This window comes from Oratosquilla oratoria, chromosome 22 (assembly GCF_046742065.1).
Source record: "Oratosquilla oratoria isolate Oo_2021 chromosome 22, ASM4674206v1, whole genome shotgun sequence".
Classification (NCBI taxonomy): domain Eukaryota; kingdom Metazoa; phylum Arthropoda; class Malacostraca; order Stomatopoda; family Squillidae; genus Oratosquilla; species Oratosquilla oratoria.
In genome coordinates this window covers 11,038,503-11,054,124 of record NC_134798.1, presented here as the reverse complement: position 1 = coordinate 11,054,124, position 15,622 = coordinate 11,038,503, and the positions used below count along the sequence as shown (strand labels likewise).

Sequence of the window (15,622 nt, the reverse complement as noted above, 5' to 3'; positions counted from 1 at the left end):
GGAACCTGTCATGTCCATATTTTTTTTTCTTTCCCTTTTCAGTTGTGCATACATTCCCCATTTGTGAAGATATCAATATACTTCTTTCGCACCCTGCCTCGGTTGCATGACAGCTAAAACCCCCCTCCCCTCTGGGACAAGATTCTGCTGTTGTTGTTTTTTACAGGTTACCCGTTTCTGCTGATCGTGGGACGTCGAACACCTCTCAGATGACGAGAGGGCTCAGCACCGCCGAGTGAAGGACACCAACCCCTTCTCATGACAACACCATTGCCTGCAGAGGGACAGAAGCCCTTGTATCTTTATTTCCCCTTTTTTTTTTATTCGTTGGCATTTTCCGCGGAGGGTTTTATTTATCGTAGTGATTGACGTAACTAGGCGACCCATTTTTGGTGGGCCACCTCTTTACGTCGTACACATCGGTTTTTCCCTCACGCTGAATTTGTATTTGTGTTCGGCGGCTGTCGCTGCCTTTTGTTGGCAGGGGGAGGGAAGTGGCATGAGTAGGCAACGCCGAATGAGTAAAAGGCACCGCGCAAGAGTAGCGTGACTATTTCTATGGTAAGCGTCTCGCGTTGGGTCACGTGCTCCCGCGTTAAGTTGGCGTGGGACGCGACCTAGCGTGACCATTGTTTCTGCGGCGCGTCATCACGTGACCCAGATGCTAGCAAGTGATTGGATGACGCGCTAGGCTGACCCGCAGGGCGAGTAGCCCGCGGCCGGACATAGTCAGCCTCTCTCTGACTACGCTACTAGACAGACGTGAGCCTAACTGGGTGCTGGTTACAGGACACAAAGAGTAAGTGTGATATTCTATTCACAGTGCCGATTAGTTCTCTCCCCCATTGAGCCTCCGATACACATTTCATATTCTGTGCTACATAATAAAGAGCCAACACATTCTACGTGTTTTAGTCATTTAGCCTAACCAATCGGACACTTTACCATAGTAATAGTGAAATTGGTCTATAGTTATTATAGCTTGATTTGTCGGCTGATTTGAATATCGGTATTACTTTTGCTATTTTCATTACATCTGGAAATATTCCTTGTTCAAATGATTTATTGCATATTGTCAGAAAATGATTTTTGATGATAGGCATAATTTGTTTTACGAGGTTCATATTGATTCCTGTGCAATCGAGTGATTTCTTGTTCTGTATTGATTTTACTGTGTTCATAAGTTCGTTTTCCGTGACGGGTTTTAAGAACATAGTGTTATTTATTCGGTGTTTCAAAAAGGTCTCATAAGTTTGATGTGTTATCTTTATTTGTTTCGCGAGGTTAGGTCCTACATGGGAGAAAAATTCATTAAATTCGTTTGCCACTTCTTTTTTAGTTTTTCCGTTTTTAATAATGTCTATGAATTCATCGGTGTTATTATTTTTGGGCCTAGTTAAGTTGTTTATTACTTCCCATGTCTTTTTTATATTACCTTTATAATTTTCAAGCAGTGTGTCATAGTATTTTTTTCGCAGTTGCGTAAAATTGTTGTAAGTTTGTTTTTGTACGCTTTGTATTTGTTTTCGTCTGTCAAGGACTTGCTTTTAATAGATTTCTTGTAAAGTTGGTTTTTCTTTCGACATGCATTCTTAAGACCGTTTGTAACCCATGGTTTTAAGTTTACGTCATATGGTTTTATTTCTACTTCTCTCTCTGGGCAGCATTTGTTTACATTACTCATGATAATGCTTACAAATTCGTTATATGATAGATTGGCATTTTCCGACTCGTAAACCTGATCCCAATTTTCTTCTTTTAAGCACTGATTTAATTTTGCAATACTTTTTTCGATTATTTTACGTTTTAGTGCAATTCTGGTTTTTTTTTTATGCAGTGCATTTCTTTTGGATTGATAGTGAATACTGGTAGATGGTCACTTATGTCACTTATTAAGATACCACTATGAATCTCGGAGTTTACAATATTGATGAAAATGTTATCTATCATTGTTTCACTTGTATTTGTTATTAGGGTTGGTTTATTTATCAAAGGATATATACCTAAAGAGAAAATCATATCTGTAAAGTGTCTTGTTTGTTCGTGAGTCTCATACATAAGTAAATCTATGTTGAAGTCACCACAGAGATATAGGTTGTCATAATAATAAGACTTGGTAGCTACTCCCAAGCTTTAATCAACTAGAACACCTGGAGATACATTACAAAATATAGTTTACACAAAATATATATATAATGAACATATAGGACCCATCATATGAGCAGACCACATAATTGAACAAGTAAAGGGAGGGAAGCAACTTACGAGGAGAGTCACGACTGTTTCTCTAACCGGTCCCAGACAGAATGCGACGACGTTTACCGAGTATGACGCGCAACCAAAACAAACGACGTAGCCAGACAAATAGAGTATGACGCGGAAACAAACAAACGATTCGAAGTTAAATGACAAAATATGACACTCTCCCCTCCTAAAAAAAAATAAGAAAAAGACAAAGTATTCTATAGGTATCAATCCCATCCGTATCTGTCCGGAGCCTTAGACACACGGGTTGACCTCCGTACTAGAGGTGTTGACGCATTTGTCTCTGCGTCAGCCTCTTGATGAAGTTCAGCGTTCTCTGGAACATCAGGGAATGTAGTAGTATGTACAGCCTCTGGTGACGAGGTAGAAGATGGTTCCAGATTTCCAACAGGAGAGTAGTTGACCTGTCTTTTGGGATAAGGAGCCAAGTCACGGACAGAAACTGTTGACTCCCGTCCATCCTGATGTCTAATATTAGCATAAGTTGGATTAACATCCAGAAGTTCGACTTGATCAACCAAAGGTTCATTTTTGTTTGCCCTAACGAATCTTCTCAATAATACTGGACCTGGTGTCATTAGCCGAGAAGGTAGAGAGCTTCCAGAGGAAGAACGACGTGGAAAACCAAAGAAACGTTCGTGGGGTGTGACATTTGTAGATGTAGACAGAAGGGATCTAAGAGAGTGCAGTACATCAGTAAGTACCAATTCCCAATGTTGATCGGGTAGGTCCCGCGACTTCAGGGCCAGCTGGATTGCCTTCCATATAATACCGTTGAGCCGTTCCACTTGTCCATTGCCGATAGGGTGATATGGGGTAGTTCGACTCGTAGCAACTCCTTTTTGTAAGAGGTAGGTTTTAAGATCCTTGGACATGAACGATGTTCCTAGATCAGAATGAATATAATTAGGCATCCCACATAGGGTAAATACCTGTTCCAGGCATTTGATTACAGTTGTCGTATTTATATTGGGACATGGAAAAGCAAAGGGGAAACGGGAGTACTCATCTACAACAGTAAGTATATAGGGATTACGTGAGGCGGTTGGGAGAGGTCCTTTGAAGTCAATGCTTAACCTCTCCATAGGCTGAGTAGCCTTGGTGAGTGTTCCTTCTTGAGGTCTATAGAATCTTGGCTTTACCTCTGCACAAATCTTGCAAGAAGTACAAACCTTCCTGACATCTTCAGTGGAAAAAGGAAGGTTTTTAGATCTCACAAAGTGCAATAAACGAGGCACTTCTGGATGACATAGACCCTCATGTAGTTCAATGAGAGTAGAAGACGTAGAGACAGTAGAACAACAGAAGGCTCGAGAGAAGGCATCAGGAACCACATTCTCTTTACCAGGGCGATAATGTACGGTATAACTGAAGGCAGCGAGTTCCATCCGCCATTCCTGGATCTTGGTATTCTTGTTCTTTGTGCGTTTCCGGTTATCGAACATAAAGGCTATTGAACGCTGGTCAGTAATAAGATCGAAATGTTGTCTAGAAAGGAAGTGGCCCCATTTACGGACAGCTTCAATTATAGCCATGGCCTCCTTTTCTACAATGTGATAACGTATTTAGCTTCCTTGTAGAGTCCTAGACATAAAAGCTACTGGTTGTTGTTGTTGTTGTCGTTCCCTAGACTGTCTGTCCGAGCAGTCCCGTCTCCCCAAGGAAGGCCACAGCCGAGACTGGGTTTTCCCACAAATCCTTTATAGAGTGTATGTTGTGTTGTTTGCGTGCATGATTGTGTATAATGCAGTCTTCCATTATGTGTTGTATGGTATGGGGTGAAGTGTTACATCCTGGGCAGCTGTTCACAACACGGTCGTCCAGCCTCTTCTGGTAGCTTAGAAGTGCTGGGTGGTGACCGCATCGCAGTCTGGCCAAGTGGACTCTGTCCTTTCGTGGGAGAGAGGATTCAGAAGGGTGGATATCAGGGGGTCTGGCATGCAGCAGTGTGTTGTCTTTCAGTGTGTTAATGGAGCGGTGAGTGATATGATTATGAATATGTTTCCGGAGGCTGGTATTTGGTGGTTGTGGAGGAAGAGAAGAGAGTATCTGTGCGTAATAAAGGTCTTTGGGTGTAGTTTTAATGTTTCTTGGTGTGTGTGGGTGTTCTGCTATGTAGTGTAGCGGGTGTGATGTGTTTGTGGTGGCTGCAGCAAGTGTTTGTGTGCCTCTCATGTCGAGGTGGTCCTTGACTTTGAGGACTTTTGTTTCATGGTGTAAGTGGTCTGTAGGTGATGTATTTGTGCAGCCTGTAATTGTTTTTAGGGCTTTGTTTTGTATGATTTGAAGGGTGTTGTGGTGTGTCTCACTGAGATTAGGAGCCCATGCAGGACTCGCATAATTCATCACTGAGCGTATGCATTGTTTGTATATTGTTATATTAGTTTCTTTGTTTTGTCCAAATGTTGTTCCAGTGATTGATTTAAGTGCGTTAAGTCTAGGTGTGCATTTGTTTTTTATGTTTGTGAGGTGTTGTTTGAAAGACATGGATGTATCGTATGTTACACCAAGAATTTTCGGTGTGTTTGTGTGTGGTATTAGAGTGTTGTTGATGTAGAGATGAGGTATGTATTTGTGTTCTTTTGTCCAGTTGGTGAGAAGTGTTGCTGTAGATTTGGTTGGAGCTATTTTGAGTCTGTTTGTGATGAACCATGTGTTGAGTGTGTCAAGGTAAGGCTGGATTATTTCTGCAGCTTTGTCTGTGTTACGATGTGTGCATGTGATTGTTATGTCGTCTGCGTAGGAAGAGATTTGTATTTCTGAGGTGTCTGGCGTGGGTAAGTCATGCATGTATAGATTAAATAATGTGGGGGATAGAACAGAGCCCTGTGGTACTCCGTTCTTAATGTTTCTGATGTGCGATGATTGGCCATTATATGACACATGAGCATTCCTGCCTGCCAGATAATTGGCCAGCCATCTTTTGGTGTTATTGTGCATGTCTGTGTTATATATTTTATTTGTTAGGTTGTGGCGGGGGATAGCATCAAAAGCTTTACTAATGTCCAATGTTACTGGTCTCCCACCCTGGTTAAGCACAGCCGAAATAGCTACTTCGGAAGCATCACATTCGACTTCAAAGGGCAAGTTTTCATCCACAGAGTATAACGTTGTTCTTTCAAGTTCTAACTTGAGCAGACTGAAAGCCTGTAGAGCTTCTTTATCTAAAGGAAACTTCTTTGCACTCGCTAATGGTCTTACTTTGGTTGAAAAATCTTGTATCCATTTGGCATAGTAAGCAAACATACCCAGTGCTCTCTTTAAAGATCCCCAACTTGTGTGTGGGGGGGGAGTTCTTGTAGTGGACGAAGCCTCTCGGGATCAGGTTTTATAATCCCATTTCCTACACAGTAACCAAGGATATTAATGGAGCGAACAGACTTAATAGTTTTAGAGTCATTGAGGGTTAAATTTCTGTTATGGATGACTTCAAGAAAGTATTGTACATTACGATCGTGTTCATCTTGAGTGTGGCCAGCGATAGTTATATTGTCAAGATATGGAAATGCACATTGTAAATTTTCTTCTTTCACAAGCTTATTCATGGTTCGTTGAAAGACAGCTACTCCATTTGTCACTCCGAACGGAACCCTACAAAATTGATATAGGCGTCCATTGGCCTCAAAGGCTGTGTATTTCTTGTCCGATTCTTTCAGCGGAATTTAGTGATATGCGCTTTTTAAGTCAAAAGTTGAGAACATATGGTATTTTGATAGTTCATTCACCATAGTATCTATTCTTGGCAATGGATAAGCGTCTAGCTCTGTGTATAAATTCACAGTTTGTGAGTAATCCACACACATCCTTTGCTTATGTCGATTCATTGGGTCCTTTACCACAACAACTTGGGCCCTCCATGGGAATAAGCTACTCTCAATAATACCCTCAGCAAGTAGACTGTTTATTTCCATTTAAATGAATTCTCTATCATCTTTACTATAACATCTCGACTTAGTGACTATGGGCTTACAGTTAGGTGACAAATGTTGAAAAAGAGAAGGCTCATCTACAGCAGCAGCCGCCAGAGAACAGTACGAGTCAGTATCGGGTAACTTGAGCGTAGGTTTTGGTCCACCATATTCAATGACTATACTCTGGTGCTGTTTTTGGAAATCCTGACCTAGCAGTACCCCACAGCACAAATCTTTCATCAGTGCAAGACGAGTGGAAGGATAAGTTTGTCCATTAAGATGTAGCGTCAAGTCAACTACGACATAACCATGAGAGTTAGTGTGTAATGACTTCTGAGCTAAAGTGACATCTTTACCTGTTCGATGTATTAGAAATTTCAAGTCCCGTGCAATTTCCTCGTCTATGTAACTGTCATCACTGCAGGAATCGACAAGTGCCGATAACTTTCGTCCATTGATAGTTGTCGAGGTGGCCGCTAGATGGAGGCTCTGAGGGAAAGTGGTACCAGAGATGGTGGCAAGGACCGAAGGTTGGGAAGAGTCAAACATAGTAGATGTAGGGGTCTTACCTGAAGGAACCGGCACCTTGGACATGCATACACGAGCGAAATGACCTTGCTTACAACACTTATTACAAGTAGCATTTCGAGCGGGACAAGTAATACGTTTATGGCGTAGTCCTCCACAGAAGTAACACCTACTCTTCATGGATAGGGTAGCTGCCAATACCGGATCTTCAGCAGTCATCACACAATCCTTAGACATAGGTTTATCCTTCACAGTCTCATCCCAAGTCTGAGTACGATCAGGGGTCATCACAGCGGCGCTGTGCACAAACTGAGGAGTTACGGGACCGTAAGAGTTGACATTGCGTTGAGCTAAGTCTAAAGAATAAGCTTGATCATAAGCAGCCTGTAAATCTAAAGTCTTGTTTTCCAAGAGACGTTGGCGAATCAAAGGCGAGGTTAGACCATTAATAAAGGCATCCCTAATTAACTCTTCATTGTACTGTTCAGCACTAACTGCCTTTAGGTTACAATCCTTACCTAACTTACGTAGTTCTCTCAAAAACTCATCTAAGAATTCACCGGGCGTTTGTTGACGAGTTGCGAGTAAATGCCTAGCGAATATTTCGTTGGGCGTCTTTACATACAATTTCTGTAGAACAGAAATAGCCGAATCATAATTAGTACATTCCTCGATGTATTCATAGACATTATGACTAACACAGTTCACAAGAGTTCTTAGTTTGTCAGGTGCATTTTTTCCACACTCTTGTATGAAGTTGGAGAAGGTTTTAGACCAGTGCCTCCACTCTCGCGCTGCAGTTGAGGAGCTGGGGTCCAGATCCAGACGAGCCGGCTTTAATAGTTTTTCCATGTTCTAGTTGATTAAATCGTCTTAATAATAAGACTTGGTAGCTACTCCCAAACTTTAATCAACTAGAACACCTGGAAATACATTACAAAATATAGTTTACACAATATATATATATATATATATATATATATATATATATATATACATATATATATACATATACGAATATATATATATATATATATATATACATATATATACATATATAAATATATATACTGTATATATATATATATATACATATATATATATATATATATATATATATATATATATATATATACAGTATATATATATATAATGAACATATAGGACCCATCATATGAGCAGACCACATAATTGAACAAGTAAAGGGAGGGAAGCAACTTACGAGCAGGGCTGCCAGAATTCCGTGTTTTGACTATCCGTGCTTTGATCTGATTGGTCAAGTTGTCGGACCACTCAGTGCACAGTTGTAAGCTATGACGTCATGCCATTTTCTTTGTCAGTTTGCATGGGTAACTAAGGAAATGTTGGATATCTTAAATGCAGAGGAATTACGTTATTGTTTACGGTGTTGTTTATAATAACATATTTGATTGTTTCGTGGATATACAATAGAAGTAGTTCATTATCTCATAACGCATTTTAATGAGTACATTGTAATTCTACCCCAAAATTAACCATACAAGTTTATAACAATAGGAATTAACCATACAAGTTTATAACAACAGGCCTATGATAACAACATTTAAAAGTACAAAATTACAACATAGTTATTTTACAATTTCTAACAGAAAGTCTGATGGCTTGTACTTATAACAGCCACCCATCATATTTACTTCCTCTGAAATATATATCAATGAAGAGATTGACTGACATGAGAGGGAGTTTCTGGTTTTCGTTTTTACATTATTCAGCTTGGAAAATGTTCTCTCAGCATCAGCATTAGAGGTTGGTAAGGAGAGAATATATAGAGCTAATGTGGCAATGTTCCCAAATTTGTTTTTATCGTCACAGTGGACATATGACTTTAATTTAAAATAAAAACTCACAATATCAGATCTCGAGTTTCTGATCTCATCAGGGATTTTAATACAATCAAGGCTCCTCCACTCATTGTCAATCACTTGAAGGTCACAACTAGATAGCCTCGGGACCAATGTAATAATGTTTCCAAAAGAGGGAACGGCAGATCTGGATTTAGGATCTAAGAATTTATCTGGAGCAATGAAGGAGGCCATGTACCAAAGTTTGTTACGCAAATCAAATAGTTTTTTTTTTTTTTTTTTTTTTTTAACACAGAGAGTTATGAGAAACTGCTGGTATCTAGTGCGCACATTACACCGAAGTTGGTGATTATTGACTATATCTTTGTTAGAAGTGAACAGGTTACCAACCGCATGACCTAAGTATATTTGGTGTAATGTCCGTTTAAATCTACAAAACACCGTCTACATGCTATAAAACTAGACTTACCAAATGAAGAATTAGTGACAGGCTGAACCAGTGAGTTCATATCAGCCGCGAAGTTAACTAAATCAACGTCAATTCATTTTGTTATAATGCTTAAATGTGAACCTAACATATATTAAAACAAGCTGAAAAATATCTACAAACTTGAAATCACGTACAACTCGTTGAATTGCAAAATATAAATAATTTCCGTGTTTTCCGTGCAGGGAATCGTGACGTCACACTTTATCCGTGTACGTCATCACTCGTCAGGTTCATCCGTGGATAGCAGGGGAAATTCCGTGAATGGCAGCCCTGCTTACGAGGAGGGTCACGTCTGTTTTTCTAACCGGTCCCAGACAGAATGCGACGACGTAGCTAGTTAGCCTCTTCTACAGTTTACCGAGTATGACGCGCAACCAAAACAAACGACGTAGCCAGACAAACAGACAGAGTATGACGCGCAAACAAATGGAGTTATGATTTCTTCAAGCATATTTGTGAACTCATGTTTCGCTTATTACTATAACGTCAAAGCTTTTATTGAATCACTTGAGATAACAGTCAATTTTCTGATAATTAGCGTTTAGGCTCCTTGCATTAATGTGAATTAGTGTGAAACCATCAATGTCATGAAATACTGTGTCAAATTGTGTATCACTATAGTAATCGCTGTCTTTTGTTAGTTTTGAGTAGAAATTTAATTCGGGGTCAATTTGGGTATTACTGTGATTAAATATCGAAAATTCCTTTTCTGATATTTTGTCTATTTCTTTATACTTCTTAATGGCGGTATATACATCTGGGTTTTTTGATGCGAGATTTGGCGCGGAAAACAAAAAATTAATTTCTGTGAGATGGCATGATAGGGAAATGTTTTTGAGCAGTCTGTGCAGAACCAGTTTTTGAAAATATTGGGGTTATTTTCGGCAGTATTTACGGGTATATTTGCACACATGAAATGATGTAAATATTTGCATAATGTACATTTGAGGTGATTGGTAGAGACAAGGGTATGGCATGAAGAACAGTTTTTTGTTATGTTTGTTTTTGTTTTTGTGTTAGTTGTAGTGTTCATGGTTATGTTTGTGTTAGAAGATTAAGGAATGTGAACTATTGAAATTCAACTACTTGTTCAAGATTACTTACTTGATATACTTTTTCACCCTTGCACTTGATATACACCTTGCAGTCTCTTGTCCATGTCGAGATGATCTTCCCTTGTTTCCTCATGTCGCGTGCTGTTTTGGCAATCTCTCCGTTTCGTTTCGTCAGGTGTTCATTCACGTAGATGCCCGTCCCCTTCAATTTCTTGGCGTTTTTCAGCACGTTCACCTTCGACTTTCTTGATACGAATCTCACGATTACATTTTGGGTACCGTCCTGTTTTCTTTTTCCCAGTGTATGGCAAGCTGATATCTCTGTGTCTCTGATCTGTATTCCCTTGTTACTTAGAGAATGGATCACTTGAGTTTCTACAATGTTCTGTCCACTGTTATCCACACTATAGTCGGAATCACCTTTCACGGCTTCCCAATACGTTTTCACAATATTTAAACCACTGATGATGATATCTTCTCTGCTCGTGTACTGCTCTAGGTCTTCCACTCTAGATTGGAGATTAACTACAGTCGATTTGAGATCTTGTATCTCCTGCCTTTGTTGTTTGACTATCGCTTTTAGCTCGCTTCTTTCCTTGCTTGCAACTGGAACTGTTTGTCCTCTTCTCTTGCTTTCACGAGACTCTCCACCATATCTTCAAGTTTCTTGGAGCTGTTGCTGTTTCATGTATGTGCCATGTTGTATTACTTTCTCGTAGGGAGCGCTGAGCGGAGGGTGTGAACGGCACGAGAGTCAGAGAGGAATTGAAAGTGTCTTTCACAAATATAGATGGCTTAATAACAGGCTTGAACGAACTGAATGATTACCTGAAGGAAAAAGAACCGGACACAATGGGAATTGTAGAGACAAAATTGAAAGGTCCACTACCACCCAACAGTGTAGGACATGGTGGATATAATTGTTGGATTAGAAACAGAGAGGTAAAACAAGGGGGTAGAGTTATGTTCCTGACTAAGAAGGATATAAATGTGAAGAATGTCACATATGGAAAGAATAGTGTAGAGATGATTACGATGGAAGTGGAGGAAAAGGACAAAAAGAGCAGAAAGTTTGTAGTAAATTATGTGCCTCCTAAAACGGCTTCGTGGGGAGAGAGAGAACACAAAAATATGTTAAAAGACACCACGATATCACTAAGTAAGATAACTGAAGATGGAGGACGAATATTTATAGTGGGTGACTTTAATTGTAAAGAAATCTGCTGGGAAGAGATGACAGTGAAGAGTGGAGATGACCTATGGCGAAATGTATTACTTGATATGATTATTGAACATACAATGACGCAATGGATACAAGAGAATACTAGGTATAGAAACGAGGAAGAACCATCGAGACAGAACCTAATGATCACATCGGAACCCGAAATAGTGGACAAGATCGAATATAAAACACCAATAAGTAAAAGTGACCACATATTGGTTGAACTGGAACTAAACGAGGAAAAATACATGAAAAAAAGAACAATATAGAAAGGAAAGATTGATGTATGAAAAAACAAACTTTGACAAAATGAAAGAATTCTTTCAAAAAGCTGACTGGGAAAGAATACATAAGGAGGAAACAACAATAGAAGAGAAATAGAATATTTTGACAAAAATTTATAAAGAAGGAGTGGAAAAGCATGTGCCAAGACAAAAGCAAGAAAAAGGATATGTAAACTGCTGGTACAACAAAAGATGTAGGGAATTAAAGACAAAAGGGATAAAGCTTGGATAAAATGGAGGAAAGACAAAAGACCTGAAAATGAAAATATATACTAATTATAGAAATGAATATGTACAAGTGCGCAGAGAAGAAAAGATAAAATACGAAAAAGATGTCATAGAAAAATGTAAAGATCAACCAAAATTATTTTACAGATTTGTAAACAACAAATTGAAAAGCAAACAAGAATGAGATAAACTACGACAAGGAGGAGTCGAATACACAGAGGAAATAGAAATGGCAGAAATTATGAATAAGCATTTTAAATCAGTGTTTACAAAGGAGAACATACAACCTAGAGATATCGAATGGGAGGAGAGAGTTCCCCCTATGAAAGAGATAGAAGTATCAAGAAATGAAATAATGAAACACTTGAGTAATCTCCATGTCAGAAAATCGCATGGACCGGATGAAATGGCAAACTGGATTTTGAAAGAATGCAGGAATGAACTAACAGACAAAATACTTAGCCTAATAAGCAGTTCATTGAAAGAGAGAAGAGTTCCAGAAGATTGGAAAAGAGCAAATATAGTACCTATATATAAAGGGGGAAACAAGGAAGACCCCACTAACTATAGACCGGTCTCTCTTACAAGTACGATAGCTAAAATTTGTGAAAGAATGATCAAAACTAGATGGGTAAAGCATTTGGAAAAAAAAAGCATACTAAATCCAAGACAATTTGTATTTAGACAAGGACGATCATGCGTCACAAACTTAACGTGTTTCTATTCAAGAAATATATGATGTAATACCAGAAAGAGATGGATGGGCTGATTGTGCATTTCTAGACCTGAAAAAAGCTTTTGATAAGGTGCCACATAAGAAGTTGCTTAAGAAATTAGAAACTGCAGGAGGAATACAGGACAAACTACTGAAGTGGATGGAAGACTTCTTGCATGAAAGAAAAATGAGAGTGGTGATAAGAGACAAACACTCTTATTGGGATGAAGTGATAAGTGGTGTTCCACAAGGAACAGTTTTGGCTCCAATAATGTTTGCTATATATATTAATGATATGGATGAAGGAATTGAAAGATATATGAGCTTCTTTGCGGATGATGCAAAATTGATGAAAAAGTGAACACTGAAGAACATTGTGAGTCGCTATAGGGTGATCTGAATAAAGTATGGGAATGGAGTAGGAAGTGGGAGATGGAATTCAATATCAAGAAGTGTAGTATAATGGAATTTGGAAGAAACAAACAAACAAACAAAAAAAGTATATTGGGATCATATAAATTGGGAGAAGAAGAAATAGAAAAAAGTAGAAAATGAGAATGACCTGGGAGTCATTATTATGAATAATATGTCCCCTGAGAAGCATATAATTTTTTTTTTTTTTTTAGAAAATTATAATCTAATAAGAACAATCAAAGTGGCTTTTACATACCTGGACGAAGAAATGGTGAAGAAAATACTAGTTACCTTGATAAGACCAAGATTGGAATATGCAGCGAAGATGTGGTCACCAAGTACAAAAAATGTATAACAAAACTTGAAAGAATATAAAGAGCAATTACAAAACTAGCACCAACACTCTCAGAACTATCATATGAAGAGAGACTAACAAAACTTGAACTACAGACATTAGAACAAAGAAGAGAGAGGAGACTTGATAACTATTTATAGAATCATGAAAGGCATAGAAAGACAGTTATAGAAGAGACCTGAAAAAGAACAGCTTTCCCCACATCTGGAACAAGTTGGACGAAAAAGTGGTGTGTGCAAAAACAATTCATGAAGTTTAGATAAAATGTTTAGATAAAATGTTTAGATAAAATGAGATATGAAGTTTAGATAAAATGAGATATGAAGACGGGACATAACGAGCATAGCTCCCTTTCCCGTAAAATACAACTAGGTAAATACAACTAGGTAAACACACACACACACACACACACACACACACACACACACACACACACACACACACACACACACACACACACACACACACACACACACACGACTCGGTGGCGCGGTTGGTAGAGTCCCAGACTGTCAGTACGGTGGTACCGGCGGTACCTGGTTCGAATCCTGCCCAGGGCTGAAATAATTTCAGTATCGCTGCGCTTCGAGTCGTTACTTCAACTCTCGTGGGCGGGGAGTTGGGTGTGTGTGTACGTGTAAGGTCATAACATTACCCATAGATCGGTCATACGAGCTCTGAGCTCTCTTGCGGGAGGGAAATAGCTGTCGATCACGAGTCCAACACGTGATCCAAAGACCAAGACCAACGTGAATCACACACACATACACACACACATACACACGTACACACACGCATACACACACACACACACACACACACACACACACACACACACACACACACACACACACACACACACACACACACACACACACACACACACACACACACAGACATATATATATATATATATATATATATATATATATATATATATACATATATATGTTGATGAATGTGGAAAAAGAAGTCACGGGTCTAGTTCCGAGTTCCTGAGTGACCCGTGACTTCTTTTTCCACCTTCATGAACTTGTCACAATGTACCAGCATATGTATATATATATATATATATATATATATATATATATATATATATATATATATATATGTATATTTATATATATATATATATATATATATATCATACATTTCGTTGAGGAAAACAGCAATAACTACAGTAATGATCTTTTTATGTCTTTTTATACGTCTTCTGGCTTCTGTATTCAAAATAGGTATCTCTCGTTCGAAAGACCTAAGTCAAACTCAGTGGAGAAAGTAGAGATTTAGTGCTTGACGTTTGTTACACTCTGTACATTTTCAAAAACATTAGCAAAATTTAGTACATGGTCTTATATACAGGAAAAGAGGACGAAGCACCAAAACGATAGCCAATAAGAGTAGAGGATGACGTGTCGGCCAATCATGAAGTTGTCAAGCTGTACATTAAAGGTAGGTTTAGCGTTGATTGTCATCGCTTCCTTGTCAAGATGACGTCTCTGGTGGGTCCAAAAGTGATGAACAAGTCCTCCTTGTTGAAGGCAGAGGGAGGTTCGTTGGGACAGGGAGGTAGTTGTCCATCCCACATAGGTAGGTAGGTAGGTAGGTTCAGGAGTAGAGACGAGGTCTTCCTACTCCTGTAATAAAAAGATACAGCACCGAAACCCCATGGAATCCGTCAATCCCATGTAGTGTACAAATTCACTTTCCCAGAGAAGGACTGCAAGTCCCTATCTACCTACGTGGGAAGGACAACTACCATCCTGTCGAGACGAATCAGACCTAAGTAGCATTACCTTTGGACCCAAGCTTAGACGTCAACTTGGTATGGGAATTATGATGAACAACACAGAAATTGTGGCAGAGGAGATGGGCCCCCAATGCTTGACCATCCTGGAGGCCATAAAGACTTACATCTTAGTATTAATGAACAGGTTAACGATTTTGCTCTTCTTCTGAACACGGAATCTGTTCGGAGGAGACAAGCGGAATAGCCCGCTAGTAGAGAGCCCAAGTACCGAGACAATCGGTATTCACACATTCCACGGAGGCACAGAACTCATGGTTTAGACCAGCGCTTCTCAAACTATCTGATGTGGCGGGCCGGCATTTTTTTTCAATGTGCCACGTACCGGTACTATTTCGTTGTAATATTAATTTATATCGGAAACATACATACATACATATACCAAGGCTTTTTCCCCCTTACAAGGGAGGTAGCCAAGAAGGGAAAGGCATAAAAACACTCCCACCCATTTCATCCCTAAATACACTCCACACCCCTCCCACCCTCCCTCTCATCTGAGCACCTCCT

At 39.2% G+C, this 15,622-nt stretch overlaps 1 protein-coding gene and 1 pseudogene across 1 annotated transcript; both read right to left on the bottom strand.

Moving 5' to 3' along the window:
• Positions 1 to 2,471: 2,471 nt before the first annotated feature.
• LOC143037272 (uncharacterized) lies at positions 2,472 to 5,511 on the bottom strand (annotated as a pseudogene).
• A 665-nt stretch (positions 5,512 to 6,176) lies between these two features.
• Positions 6,177 to 7,556, bottom strand: LOC143037271 (uncharacterized). Its single transcript, XM_076205401.1, has one exon. The coding sequence runs from the start codon at positions 7,554 to 7,556 to the stop codon at positions 6,177 to 6,179; it is 1,380 nt and encodes a 459-aa protein (XP_076061516.1).
• Positions 7,557 to 15,622: the final 8,066 nt, after the last annotated feature.

Coding starts and splice junctions, on each gene's coding strand:
- LOC143037271 (XM_076205401.1), bottom strand. CDS start 7,556: ATGGAAAAACTATTAAAGCCGGCTCGTCTGGATCTGGACCCCAGCTCC.